Source organism: Furipterus horrens, unplaced genomic scaffold (assembly GCF_987537825.1).
Source record: "Furipterus horrens unplaced genomic scaffold, mFurHor1.1.pri manual_scaffold_13, whole genome shotgun sequence".
Taxonomy (NCBI): Eukaryota; Metazoa; Chordata; class Mammalia; order Chiroptera; family Furipteridae; genus Furipterus; species Furipterus horrens.
Window position 1 is genome coordinate 43,721,703 of NW_028327183.1, and position 14,376 is coordinate 43,736,078.

The window sequence follows — 14,376 nt, forward strand, 5'->3', positions numbered from 1 at the left end:
GTGCCAGGGGTGGAGCCCCACGCCCGCCCCCTGCATACAAGGTGGTTTTATTCTGTCTGTTCCTGTCTCCCTCACCTGCCCCACTGGGACACATACACCAGTACCTGAGGGGTTTTGGAATCTGTGGACACCAAGGACACTCTGGGACGTCCCTCCGAGGTCTTTATGGTTCAGGCTGGGGGGACCTACAGCAACGCCTGATCTACTTGTACCTACTTACTCTGAGCACAAGGACCCCAGGCTGGCCCTGGACAGCAGCCGACCTCACAGACACTCTGACCTCACCGCCTGCTAAGCTCTGCCATCTCTGCCTCTATCTCTGTCCCCTCTGCCCAGTCCTGAGTCTCTTGTCCTCCCCTCTATGGGTCTCTGTTCCCTTCTCTCTGAGGCTTTATCTCCTCTCTGTCTCTGTCCCCCTCTCTCTGGGTTTCTGTCTCCCCCAGCCTCAGGGTCTCTATCCTCTTCTGCTCTGGGCTTCTGAACCCTTCTCTCTGCAAGCCTGTCCTCCTTTCTCTCCTGATTACTGTCCCCTGCCCCCGCCCCCGCCCCAAGTCATTGCTCCTCTCTCAGAGTCTGCATCCTGTTTTTGGCAAGAGTATAGCGCAAATGCACCCCTGTGCAGGGCAGGAGCTGGGCACCTGGGGGAAGTGAAAGTGCTGAAGGCCCCGACTGGAAGGTCCCTGGGAGTGAAGGGGTGGCTGGGGAGTGCCAAAACACCCTGAGCGGAAGTTGAGCCTCAGGCATTACTTCCGGCCTCCGCTGTGGGGCCCCTAGAGAAGGAGGCCCCAGAGAAGCCAGGAGCCTGGGACCTTGGCAATGAGATCCAGATCGGCAGTATCTGATGGTCTCCAGGCCTGAGCTGCATGCCTGGCAGCCTCTGAAGTCTCCCCTCATGCCCCCCATGCTCCTCACTCTTCTCAAGTCCCAAATCCTCACTGATTCCCAGCGTAGGTCAGGGACGTTCCTACCATCCTGACATCCACCCAAGTCCTTGGAAACCAGCCCCTCTTAGAGATCTCTCTTCCGAGAGATCCCATCTGCTATCCTTTAAAAAATTTTTTTTATTGATTGACTTTAGAGAGGGAAAGAGAGAGAAAGAAACATCGATTTGTTGTTCTACTTATTTATGTGTTCATTGGTTGATTCTTCTTTTTAAAATTATTTGTTTGCTTGTTTATTTATTTATTTTTAGAGAGAGAGGGAAAAGGGAAAGAGAGAGAAACATCACTGTGTGGTTGCCTCTCACTCACGCCCCCAACTGGGGACCTGACGTGCAACCTAGTCATGTGCCCTGACTGGGAATCGAACCAGCGACACAGGCCAACGCTCAATCCACTGAGCCACAGCAGCCAGGGATTGATTCTTTTTTTGAAACAGATTGTATTTATTTATTTCTTAGAGAGAGAGGAAGGGAGGGAGAAAGAGAGGGAGAAAAACATCAGAGTGCGTGAGAAACATTGAAAAGGCAACCTTTTGCAGATCAGCACTCAATCGAGGAGCCACACCAGCCAGGGCTTTTATTTTATTTTATTTTTCTATTTGTTGATTCTTGTTTGTGCCCTGACTGGGATTGAACTGGCAATTTTGGTGTATTGGGATGACGCTCTAACCAACTGAGCTACCAGGCTGTGGGCAACCGCTCCTCGTGGTTTAGGGGATTGTAGCCCCGGCCTGAGCGTGACTGCTGCTGGTATTCCGGCTGTGCTTGTTTTTAAGTCTCAACGTAAGGCTGTGTGTGGAACATAACGGAAGACCACTCAGAGGGTTGCCATGGGAATTGGGTTAAAGAATGCTTATTATGCTCATTATGCTTTAGAACTTGCTCTTTCTTTATCGTTAATGTAACATAAACAATCTCTAGCAAGGAGTGTATGAAACCTTGCACCTGGTCAACATGTTTTTTAGACCCTGACACAGAGCGGTCACTGTGGCCCCTGTACTGGTATGTGTAATCTGTTACTGTCAAACGCCTAATAGCTATTGACGATTTATGAATCTTGACTCTGTATCTCTCGTATGTATCCTCCTCAATAAAAGGCATGAGGGATGAAGGTTTAGCTGCTGTTCTCCACTAGAGAGAGCGGTCACCTTCCTTCTCCCAGACATAATAAAGTGTCCTGGGTAAGTTTGTTCCACCGTGGCCATGAAGCCTCTGCTGGACAGAGCAACTTCCAACCGAGCCTAGGGTGTGTGAGGCACCTCTATCCCACCAGGTCAGAGCTATTATCATTAAAAAAATTTTTTTTTAATTTTCTTAAGGTTTGATATGCAATTTAGTTTCTTCTTGTTATCACAAAATTAATTTATATTAATACTATTCTGATTTTTGATTCTGGGCTCCCCTTCCTCAGCTTTATTGAGGAATAATTGACAAATCTGATTGTATATATTTAAAGTGTATAATATAATGATTTTGTAACCATGTACATTGTAGAATGATTACCAAGTTTAAGATAATTAACATTTATCATTTCATATAGTTAACATTTTTGTGTGTGTTGTGAGAACAATGAAGATCTACTTTTAGCAACTTTCCAGTAAACAATGCTGTATCATTAACTATAGGTACTGTGCTATGAATGAGATCCCTAGAACTCCTTATAACTGAACGTTTGTACCTTTTGACCTACATCACCCCATTTCCAGCCCCTGGCAACCACCATTCTACTGTTACCGTAATTTTTTAAATTTCACATATAAATGACCTTTTGTCTTTGGCTAATTTCATCTAGTGTAATGCCCTCCAGTTTCATCCACGTCGTGCAAATGGCAGGATTTCTTTTCTTCCAGCTGAATAATATTCGTGTGTGTGTGTGTGTGTGTGTGTGTGTGTTGAGGGGAGGGAAGAACGTTGGGCCCGTGGTCCAAAGAGTGAAGCGAGAGAAGCACAAGCGCATGCGCAGGCCAAGGACCTGTGGCTGTGTGCGCGCGCGCGTGGAGGGAGCGTGGGAGGGAGGGCGTTGTGTAGGGCAGGCGGGCAGAAGCGGCTGCTAGGTCACGGGGGGAGGCACGCGAGGACCGCGCATGCGCAGAGGAACTGCCAGCACGGCGGCAGCTGCTGCGGAGCAAGGAGCGTCCCGCGAGGCAGCCTCCCGAGGCCTAACGCGGCCTGAGGTGGTTGCTGGGCTTCTCAGTTGAGGCTTCCTTGCCCTCGTTTTCATCTCACTGACCAGACTGAAGGGGCCGGACCTCGAGGCTGGGGTGAGGATGGCTTGTTCCCAAGGAATCCCCAAAACGGCCATAGATCGGGGGCGGGTATGTGCGGCCGGGCGTCTCTCCGAGGCGTAGTGGGCCGCCTCGGCCTCTGTGGAACTGGGGGACCAAAGAGGCCCAAGAGGGCCCTCCTTTTCTCTCCCTAGAACCCTAGAAGCCAGCCTTCGCCCCTTTGCTCACCCAATCTGACCTTGAGCCAATTCCAAGGCCCGGCCTTCAGCGGGCCTTGGCCGTCAGCCTCTGCCCGTTGGGGACACCCACTGGGGACACCCACTGGTTTAAGTCTCCAGACAGCAGACGCCAGGTCCACACCCATCACAGGCCTGCTGGGGACAAACGGTTATTTCCTGCGCCTTGAGGAACCTGGACAGCAGCTCCTGCCTTTCCTCCTCGGAGGGTGTAGCTCCGAGGAAGGAGGGAAACGGGCATGTCGGGGCGAGCCGAGCACTCCCCAGACGCCATGGGCCCCGGAGAGCGATTGCTGGGGAAGACGATGTGGGGTCTGGGTCTCACCCGCCGGGCCATCCCGGGGAGCTCTCCAGCTTGGGAAGAAGTGTCTGCTGGAAACCAAGGGACATTATTGGGGTCACAGGTGACCAGTTAACAGAATCTCAATTCACCAAAACTCACTTCTCTTACTGTTACCAACTTACCACACACACACACACACCCCCCAAACAAAACAACAACAAAACTTGTTTTAAGGAATACACTTTTTGACTATGTTCAAGAAAGGTGGGTGTATTTTTCATGAGTACGATTTTCCTTTGTACTCAGTGCTGACAACATGAATTTTGAGAATTGGAAGTACTTGTTTTTTGAGGTATGTTACATTTCAGCTGCTGGCAAAATATCTAGTAATAGTGGAGATTTGTGCTGCTTAGGTAAGCAGATGCACGTATTTTACAAATTGAAGGCAAGTCCTTCTATCAACAAAAAGGTCATGACTCACTTTATTTCGAGACTCTGAAATGAAACCTTCAGTATCTCCAAGGTAGGTCTGTGTTTATTGCTGGGAAGTTTAGTAGACACTTCATGAATAATTGGTATTATTATTCTTTCTGTACTTATCTCTAGGCCATTTATTTTACCGTGATTATTTTGCTTGATGAATTAGTTGACAATGGTTCTTATTGTTTTTCAGGAAGAGTGCATGTGTATTAAGATCCAAATAGTTGTGTGTTTTTTTCTTTGAATGAAGACAGGCCTAGCTTGGTGCTGCTTCTTTTTTTTATTATTATTAATTTATTTTTTAACACGGTTACTTTATTTTATTTATCTGTTTTTAGAGAGAGGGGAAAGGACAAAGAGAGGGAGAGAAACATCACTGTGTGGTTGCCTCCCATGCGCCTCCCGCTGGGGACCTGGCCCCCAACCCAGGCATGTGCCCTGACTGGGAATCGAACCAGCGACTCTTTGGTTCACAGGCCAGTACTCAGTCCACTGAGTCACACCAGCCGGGGCGAGTATGCTTAGTTTTGTAAGAAACTGCCAAAATGCCTTCCCATGTGGCTATACCATTTTGCATTTCCACCAGCAATGAATGAGAGTCCTATCGGTCCACATCCTCACCAACATTTGGTGTTATTAGTGTTCTGGATGTTGGCCATTCTAATAGGTGTGTATAGTGCTGTCTGATTGTTGCTGGAGTTTTGATGTTGAGCCAATCTTGCATACTTGGGATAAATCCCACTTGATAATACATTCTTTTAAAATTCTTTTGTATCATTCTTTTTATACATTGTTGGATTAGGTTCGCTAATGTTTTGTTGAAGATTTTTGTATCGCTATTCACGAGGGATATTGTTCAGCACTTTTCTGTCATGTTTTTGTCTGTTTTTGGTATCAGGGTAATACTGGTCTTATTGGATGAGTTAGGAAATATTCCCTCTGCTTCTATCCTCTGAAAGAATTGTAGAGAATGAGTATCATTTCTTCCTGAAGTGTTTGTTAGAGTTGATGAGTAAACCTGTCACATCCTGTTTTTATGTATTCATTTTCTTTTTCAGTACTCTCCCTGCCAGGTTGCTTGTAGAGTATTTGAGGAGCCAACCAAAGGTTCAGAGTGGTGGAAGCACAGAGAGCAGAAGGAGAGTGACTGCAGAGATGAGGTAGGGCACCGTCCTCTTGCTGGGGACAGAGTGGTCGGGGAGGAGGCAGGGAAAGACAATAACTAGATTAACAACCAATAGTTAATCACGTCAGGAGCTGAGAAATGCTGTGAGGAACAATAAAAGTGGGAGGGATGGAGAGAGTAGTGGGTAGGTAGGCTGCTATTTTATTATTTTTAAAAGGATTTTACCTACTTATTTTTAGAGAAAGGGGAAAGGAGGGAGAAAGAGGGGGAGAGAAACATCAATGTGTGGTTGCCTCTCGTGTGCCTCCAACTGGGGACCTGGCCTGCAACCCAGGCATGTGCCCTGACTGGGAGTCGAACCAGCAACTCTTTGGTTCGCAGGTCAGCACTCAATCTGCTGAGCTGCACCAGCCAGGGCTAGGCTGCTACTTTAGATAGGTGAGTAGGGATGGCATCTCTGGTGAGGTGATATTTGAGCTGGGACCTGGGTGTTTTACAGGTGAGAAAGCTCAGAGAGGGAAAACTACTTTCCTAAGGTTACAAGGCACATTTGGTATTAAATTTGTCTCTTTGATTCAAAAGCCCACTTAAAAGGATGTCTCCCTCTGTAGGGAGTAGCCCTTGCTGTTTTCAGAAACTCACGGAGTGAGATTCCTCCCTGTCGTTAGCTTGCCTATTTCTACCCTTACGCCTTGCACCTAAGCATTCCTTACAAGCAACACTTATGTAAGAGGATTGTTTGTGCTTTGAATTTTAGTGGTGGCAGGGACAGAAATGAAAGGTTTGCTTTAAGGGGGATTATTTTGAAACTCAATCATTCCTTGACTCTACAATCTAAAATCTGGTTTTTGATGTCCTTAAGGTCTACTCAGGAAGGCAGACCCTCCCTCAAAAAAGTGGTAGTTGCTCCAGAGAGCCTGTCTGGAGTGAAGACAGAGGCCCAGTCTTCAGAATCTTTTCTGGCAAAAACCTCATCTACTGACTCAAGCCTTTCGGAGAGTTTGCAAGGAAGCCACGCTTGGGAATACAAGGGCCCAGGGTCTCAGATGGCCTCGGTTTCAGAGGCCCAGGCTTTGGAAACCCGAGCTGAGAGGCCTCAGGCCTGGGAGACCCAGGCTTATGAGGCTCTGAGAAGGAGCATCCCAACCAAGCCAACTTCTGTATTGGAGCCAGAAGTTGCGCCAGTCCTGAAATCCTTAATTAAGGAGGTGGAGGTGTCCAAGAAGGAAAAGAGTGAGGTTCTCGCCACCCGTCCACTCTGGTCGAGCAAGGCTGAGTACATCCTGGCCCAGGTGGGCTACTCTGTGAGAGCAATCAATCTGTGGCGTTTTCCCTACCTGTGGCTTCACAACGGAGGTTGTAAGTCTGGGGACCAGGAATCAGGGGTCCACAAGGGCTGGCCGGACAGAAGCCTGTCTAGGCTTCAGACTCCAGGGTGTCTGGGATCTGCAGAGGCTGGAGACTTGGCACTCTAAGCAAGATAAGAGGCGGGTGCCCAGGCATGGAGGATCGTGGGAGGCGTGGAGGAGCAGGGTATCTGGACACGAGGAGGATGGGCCTAGAAGTCTGTATCTGGGTTGGAGACGGGAAGGACATATCCAGGTCCTCCGGGAATTGGGGAAATTTTTTTTTCCTGGACTCCAAGCACCAAAATGCCAGATGGTGCCCCCTTAAATCCCCCCCACAGGGAGTTTTTTCATCATCTACGTCTTCTTACTGTTCTCGATTGGGATTCCTCTCCTCTTCCTGGAGATGGCAGTTGGTCAGAGGATGCGCCAGTGCGGCATTGGCATGTGGAAGATCATCGGCCCGTGGGTTGGCGGTGTGGGGTACACCAGCTTCCTGGTGAGGAGCCCTGGGCTGCCCAGGCCCACCCGTCACACCCCACCCCCACCCCAGACCTCGTCCTGGAACGGGTCCCCTGATTTCACTTGCATGGGTCCAAGTCCTTTCAGTTCCCCAGTCCTCTGTCAAAGTCCCTCCTTTTTCCTGTCCCCATCCTTTTTCCCCAGCCACCGCCTCCCTGGCCCCACAGGTGTGCCTCATTTCCGGCTCGTACTTAAATGTGCTCAGTGCCTGGATCCTCACCTACTTGGGCCAGTCCTTCGGGTACTTCGTCCCCTGGGAGCTTTGTCCTACTCTGGAGAACTCCAGTGACTTTGGTGAGGAGGCAGTGAAAGCGGAGAGAAAGGGGAAACAGAGGAGGAAGGGAATTTGGAAGAGGAGTAAGGAGTGAGGGGGCGTAAATAAGAGGCAGATAGCAGGAGGAAGAAGAAATGGGACGGAAGGGATGTGGGGGAAACACCAATGAAGAGGGGAAGGGTCACCCTGTCCAGCAAGCGTGTACAAAGCCAGACACCCCTAGATCCTGAATGTGAACAGACAAAACCCTCCATGTACTTCTGGTACCGGATGACCTTGAAGGTGTCAGACAGAATTGAGGATGGGGGGCCACCGGTCTACAGCCTGACCATCACCTTTCTGCTGTCTTGGTGCCTTGTTGGTGCTTTCATGATCCGTGGGCTCAGGTGCTTTGGGAAGGTGAGCTGCCATCTTTGGGTTCCTTAATGGTCTCGGATACTTTAGCCCTTACCTAACGTTATCGCTCGTTGATCTTCTCACTTCTCACCCCCGCTGGCCTTCCGCTCCCACCAGCCCCTGCACCCTGCTGAAAGCTGGCTTCTAACCCCTCCTTACCTCTTACTCAGAACTTCTGATCCCTGATGACCGTCGGTTGACCCGCACTGGTGCGCGGTTGCCGATAGGCCCCACTCTCAATTCAGGTCGTGTATGTCCTGGTACCGCTGCCCTACTTTATCATGCTCTGTTTCCTCATCCGGGGTCTGCTGCTGGAAGGAGCACTGTTCGGCCTTCAGTATTTGAAAGTTTTGAAGGTAAGGGGGTATCTTCCTTACTTTTCTCTCAGGCCTTAGAGGATACCCATTGTCTATTCTCAGGTGTTCGCTTCCCCTCATCTCCCTCTGTGCGCCCCGCTTATTTTGTGAAGGTTCTCCTCTTCCGTAACGTCCCTCCTGACTCTTGCCCTCTCCCCTTTAGATACCGGCTATGTACGACGTGAACGCGTGGTGCCGCGCGGGGGTCCAAGTCTTGTTTACCTTGGGCCTAGGCTACGGCCCCATTGTCGCTTTAGCCTCGTACATGGAGCCGTCCAACAACTGCCTCCACGACGCCTTCGCTGTGGCTCTGGCCAACCTGGGCTCCATGATGCTCGCCATTCCTCTCATCGTCTGCGTGCTGGGCTTCTGGGCCACAGTCCTCACGCACCACTGCTCTGAGAAGTAAGGCCAGCTCCTTGGTTGAGGGTCTCGGCCTCAGGAAACTACAAACTCAGAGGCCCTATCCCTGCATTTGCTGCAGAGACCCACGGTCCCACGTCTCAGCTGCCCGTGCACCCACAGGGGCACTTGCAAGTCGCCGCTTTCCTCTGGGACGGAAAACAGAGACCGTGGAATCCCTGACATAGATCATTGTTCTCGGAGCCCTTTTCTAGCTCTAGACTCTTCAGGCTCAGAGTTTGCCTGCAGTTCGCCTCAGATGCCACTGCAGAGATACGCCAACAGCAGCAACTTTCCTTGCATTTCTGTTGTGTGGGAGGGTTGGGTGCCAGCTTCTAGTTCGTGTCTGTACTGGAGGGATAGCCCTTCAAAGGGCCAGATTTGGGGGAGGAGCTTCTGTTCGGACCCTTACTTTGGGCAGGCTCTTGTGCTGACCCCCATGCTCCTTTTATTTCTTTTATTGTTTATATTTAAAGATTTTATTTATTTATTTTTAGAGAGAGGGTAAGGGAGGGAAAAAGAGAGGGAGAGAAACATCAGTGTGTGGTTGCTTCTCATGCGCCCCCAACTGGGGACCCGGCCCACAATCCAGGTATGTGCCCTAACCAGGAATCAAACCAGAAACCCCTTGATCTGCAGGCCAGCGCTCAGTCCACTGAGCCACACCAGCTGGGGTGCGAGGTTCTTTCTTATCTCGAAGATAAGGGAAAGAGAGGCGGTGTCCTAAGGAGCCAGCTGGTTCTCTGTGATTCAACTCTTTATCCCCAGGAACGCTGAAACACTTTCCAGTCTGGTCACCCTGGGGAAACTGCCTGCCGAGGCCCAGCCCCCTGCAAACCTGGATCCTGACCCGGCTGCCACCTTCTCCGCCTGGCTCAGCAGCCTCCCGGAGCCCGTCAGCAGCTTGGTCCTCAGCCACATCGCTGAGTGCAACTTGGAGAAGCAGTTTCTGAAGGTCAGTAAACATAGATAAGCTGGGCTGAGAGTTCCTCGATGCCTCTGTAAAGCAGAGATTTCATCTTTTATTATTAGCACCAGGAAAAAAAAAAAAAACCCACACAACAAGCTCCCAAAAGCACCAGGATAACCCACAGCTGTGGTAAAGCAGAGACTATGGCTTGCAGCGCACCCTCCGTGGATAATGCTGGGTGGATTGGTTTTCCATGTCAGAGGGTCAGCTTGGCATTTTCTAGGGTAGGCAGAATGTATCTTTATCTGTTGTTGAAGTTCAAGGACACTTGAACACCTGCCTTTGTCCCCCTTAACAGGTTAAGGAGGGCCCAAACTTTGTGTTCCTGGCCTTCATTGAAGCTATGTCATTCACTTCTGGGTCTGTCTTCTGGACCATCCTCTTCTTCCTGATGTTGCTAACACTTGGGCTGAATTTCATGATGGGGACCCTGCATGGCATCATTACTCCACTCCAGGACAGCTTTTCTTCTTTCAGGAAACATCCAAAGCTGTCTACAGGTACTCTGACCTATGGCCCTACTCCCGGCAATGACCCTGGTTTCACTGAGACGCTAATCTAGCCCTGGTTATCACCTCTGCTTAGCCCTTCTCACCCTGCCAGACCTCTGACCTTGGCCCATGTTTGTTGTTTCCCCCAGTGGCTGTCTTTGTCCTCATGTTCCTGGGTGGCCTCTTCTTCATTCAGCCGTCAGGCTTCTACTACATCGGACTGCTGCGGGAACACTGGATGATCCTCCCCATATTTATCATCGTCATAGCTGAAAATGTGGCTGTGGGCTGGGCCTATGGGGCCAGGAGGTGATTGCTTGGGTCTCTAGGGAAGGCTGGCCCCTTTGTTTTTCCTCCATTCTCACTCAGCTAGAGTGACACAGGGACCCTTCACTTCGGGGCCCTCTGAGAAACCTTTTATTCATTCGTTCCTTTTAACATATTTACTGAGTGCTTAATATGTGCCAGGCACTCTTTTTTTTAATTAATTTTTATTTATTTATTTTTAGAGAGAGGGGAAGGAAGGGAGAAAGAGAGGGAGAGAAACATCAGTGTGTGGTTGCCTCTCTGGCGCCCCCAACCCAGGCATGTGCCCTGACTGGGAATTGAACTGGTGACCCTTTGGTTCACAGGCCAGTGCTCAATCCACTGAGCCACACCAGCCAGGGCAGGACTTAGCTTTTTTGCAGAATGGTAGAGGAGGCATAAGAGGGTTTTAAGAAGGGGAGTGGCATAATCAGATTTATTTTTAAAAAGACACCTGCAGTTACTGTGTGAAGAGTAGACTATGAGGAGTAAAAAGTGAAGCAAGAACAGTAGGGAGCCACTGTAGTATTTCAGATGGGGTCTAACAGTGGCTTGGGCTAGGGTGGGGGTTGATAGATGGAGAGATGTGGTCTAATTCTGCAAGGAAGAGTGACCAGGGAAGAGGGAGCAAAATAACCAGGGACCGGGAACCAGTAGGCATGACAGTGGAATGGGAGAATCCAAGGCACATCCCGGGGACTCCAGAGCCCAGCTTTTTCCCAGGCTGGTATGTGGACACCCGAGTGGTATGTATAATTCAAGGGTGGAAGGGTCAGGGGGCAGCATTTTTAGGTGACAGTGGTTCTTAGAGTCAGTTCACTCATTTATCAATTCACTACACAAATATTCTTGAGACTTTCTCTGTCAGGAAAGTCTTGTGGGGCGGGGATACAAATGAATTAGAATTAGCTCCTCCTCCCAGGGAGCGCAGAGTCCAAAGAGGAAAGCACGTAGAAGCAGTTGCAGTGCAAGGTGGTACAGTCTAGAGGTGAGGTAGCGGGCGGCATTCTAGGGGCACCTGGGAAGTCAGACAAAGTGCCTTAGAGGAGAGGAAGTGGAGCAGAATCTGGACAGATGAACAGGTAGACAGAGAGCAGTAGTCTAGGCCAAAGGACCCCACTTGTATATTTATTAAGTTCGAGAACATGCAGTGAAGGCGGCTAGGTGCACGGGCTGGAAAAAACTAAGAAAACTTCGAGGGTCAAGTGTTAACTTTTGGGGAGGTCTGTGTTGTTCACTGTGGATGCCCAGCACCGAGAAGAGTCCCTGGCACATCATAAACACTCCTGTTTGTGGGATGAATGAAAGGGACTTGGCCTTTATCCTGAGGGCACTGGGTACCCATGAAAGGTTTTTGAGCGATGTTTGAAATTTTGTCTTGGGTTGGGAGAAGATAAGAGAGGATGAGGCTTGAGTTGAGGCAGGGGTTTAGAAGTGAGGTAGAATATATTTTTTAAAGATTTTATTTATATTTAGAAAGAGGGGAAGGGAGGGAGAAAGAGAGGAAGAGAAACATCAATGTTTGAGAGAAATAATCAGTTGCCCTGTCACACCCCCAACTGGGGACCCAGCCTGAGACCCAGGCATGGGCCCTGATCAGGAATTGAACCAGCGACCTTTTGGCTCACAAGCCAGCACTCTCCACTGAGCCACACCAGCCAGGGCAGAATATTTGAAAGATGCTAACAAAGGTCAGGCTGGCCTTGCCCCCCAGTGAAGGGTAAGGTGCGACTTGACCTCCCAGTCTCATGACCTGTCCCTCCCAGGTTCCTTGCAGACTTGGCGACCCTGTGGAACCGCTCCATCCACCCCGTCTTTCACTGGCTGTGGGGCGCTCTGACTCCACTTGTGCTGCTGGTCCTGTTTATGGGCAATCTGATTCTCCTGTCTCAGCAGACCTTGACCTATGTGGCCTGGGACTCGAGCACTGTGAGCCTCCCTCTCCAGACCCCAGACCTTCCTGGGGCGTGGGGGCCAATCCTTCCATCCACTGGCCTAGAGACCCTATCAGCTCATTCTCTGATCCCTGAAGACTCTAGTCCTCTGCCCTGGCTCCCCTCCCACTCTTCCCCTTCCACAGCCTTTCCTCTTCTGGAAGCTTCGATGTTCTCAACCCTTTTCCCATCTCTCCACAGTCAAAAGAGGTGCTCCGACAATACCCATCCTGGGTGCTGGTCGCGATGATCGCCCTGTTCCTCCTTGTCACCCTCCCCATCCCCATGTACCTTGTGTACTGCCTCATGAACAACATCCCCTTCAGATCCACGAGCTTGGATGGGCCCATTAAAGAGGTGCAAAGGGAGGAAACCCTACAAGATGAGAATCCAATCGCTGACCAACGTGTTGCGTGACTTCCTAATCGCCTGGATGTGACCTGACATCACACATCCCTCAAAACAGGCGACTCGCTGTCAACTAGCAACTACTGATGTCCTTGGACCCAGAACTCCTTTCATTCCCCAGGGCAGAGGCATTATTTGCGGGGCTCTCGTGGCCTGGCTCTGCAAGACCCTCCTGGTTGCCACTGTCATTTCCCCCACCCCCTCCCTCAGTGCACACACGTGCCCCTCATGCCCTGTCAGTGATGCCGACCAGCCCTGGCCGGCATGGAGCTGGGGGAGCGATGCAGTTGGTGAATAAATCAGCCCAAGCACTGGGTGTGAGCTGATCTGTTTTTATTTTCTATAAATGTCTCCAGGTTTCTGTAAATGTCGAACTCTCAGGAGTCTTCCATTCTTTTGAGAGTTAAGCAGCAAGCCCCGAGTTCCTGCCCTCTCCTTGCTGGCAAATTCAGATGCTAGATTCCTAGACTTGCTTTATCCAGGGACTGGCCTTTAACCAAGAAAAACCCAGGACACGGTGGCTTCAACCAAGATGCAAAGGATATTAATGGGCTTGCTAATGGGACCTGGCACCCCCTCATGGGTCTGACAGGCTCGGTTCGGGAACTACCCGGCTGCACTGCTGAGCCCTCCACGGTTCCATCTCCGTGCGGCGGGAGACGTCCTTTTACCGCGGGGTCTAAACCAAATGGATCGGCCTCGTGGCTGACAACTGAGTGGGTCTCAAGGAACTTGCAGGGGCGGCGAGCTCACACCTGAGTGACGTCCAGCCCGAAAGGAGCCGGGTCAGTCGGCCGTGCCTGGGGCGGGGGCTCCGGGCAGAGGCGGCTGGGATTCCAGAAGATCCAGGGAGTGGGTTTCCTTGAAACGCTCCAGAGATCCCAGGGTTTGGGTTGCTTAGGCTGCCTCTGCACAAGGTTCTGCGGCGAGGGAAGAGAGCGGACATTCCCAGCCATTCCTTGGCGGGCGGGGCTCGAGCAGAGACCCCCGGCGTCTCCCGACGTCAGGAGTGTCACGTTCCTGAAGCTCGAGGGCCGGAGCGCGGGAGGCGCCGTGAGCCTCGGGGTCACCATCGGCTATTGGCTCCGGCACCTTTAGCCCCGCCCCTCACGCCCCCCCTCAACGACCTGCCTCCTGAAGACCCCTGCGGAGAAGGCAGGTAAGGTGGGGAAGGGAGGCGGCCATCTTCTCCTGAGTTTTAAGGCGAATAGCCTGAGTTTTCCACTCCTTCTTTTGGGAACCCGGGGCTCATCCTCCTTTCTGCCCGCCCCCCTTACCCCCCACCTCCAGCTCCAGCGTAGAACCCGTGGGAGAGGTGTTGAGAAGTGGGGGCTTACCCGATAAACCAGTGGGGGTGGGTGGAGATCTTGGCGTGTGCCCTCCTCCCACTAGATTTTTCTTTTCTCAGGCCACTCCTCGGGGTCCTTGGGCACCTGACAGCGGGGCTGCTTAAACTGGGACTATCTCACATCGCTGTGGGGCACTGAGTACAGGGGGAGGCTGGTGTCACTTCCCTGCTTAGCTGTGGGGCCCTTCTTGTTGTGCGCCCGGTTTCATGGCGCCCGTGCGTAGGCGTGGGTTTTCTTAGGAGACTCTGGTCTCGTTAGGTCAGACGGAGCCCCGTGCTTCGGTAGGGTGCCTTACACGTCTTCACTTGGATTCCCCTCAAAACCGGCATGAG

The 14,376-nt window shown here is 51.1% G+C and overlaps 1 protein-coding gene across 1 annotated transcript; it reads left to right on the top strand.

Annotated features, from left to right (window-relative positions):
• The first annotated feature begins 6,336 nt into the window (after positions 1-6,336).
• Positions 6,337-12,993, top strand: SLC6A16 (solute carrier family 6 member 16). The gene is made up of 11 exons (XM_090259089.1): positions 6,337-6,649; positions 6,978-7,135; positions 7,326-7,452; positions 7,656-7,831; positions 8,074-8,184; positions 8,348-8,589; positions 9,355-9,541; positions 9,855-10,056; positions 10,197-10,356; positions 12,120-12,282; positions 12,489-12,993. Exons 1-11 carry the CDS (start codon positions 6,337-6,339, stop codon positions 12,702-12,704), a joined length of 2,055 nt encoding a protein of 684 aa, XP_090115215.1. The 3' UTR covers positions 12,705-12,993.
• The last annotated feature ends 1,383 nt before the right edge of the window (positions 12,994-14,376 follow it).

Bases quoted from the DNA above. Each gene is read 5' to 3' on its own strand.
- SLC6A16 (XM_090259089.1), top strand. From the start codon at position 6,337: ATGGCCTCGGTTTCAGAGGCCCAGGCTTTGGAAACCCGAGCTGAGAGG. The intron at 7,453-7,655 runs GTGAGGAGGCAG...AGACACCCCTAG, and splicing joins GGAGAACTCCAGTGACTTTG to ATCCTGAATGTGAACAGACA. The intron at 12,283-12,488 runs GTGAGCCTCCCT...ATCTCTCCACAG, and splicing joins TGGCCTGGGACTCGAGCACT to TCAAAAGAGGTGCTCCGACA.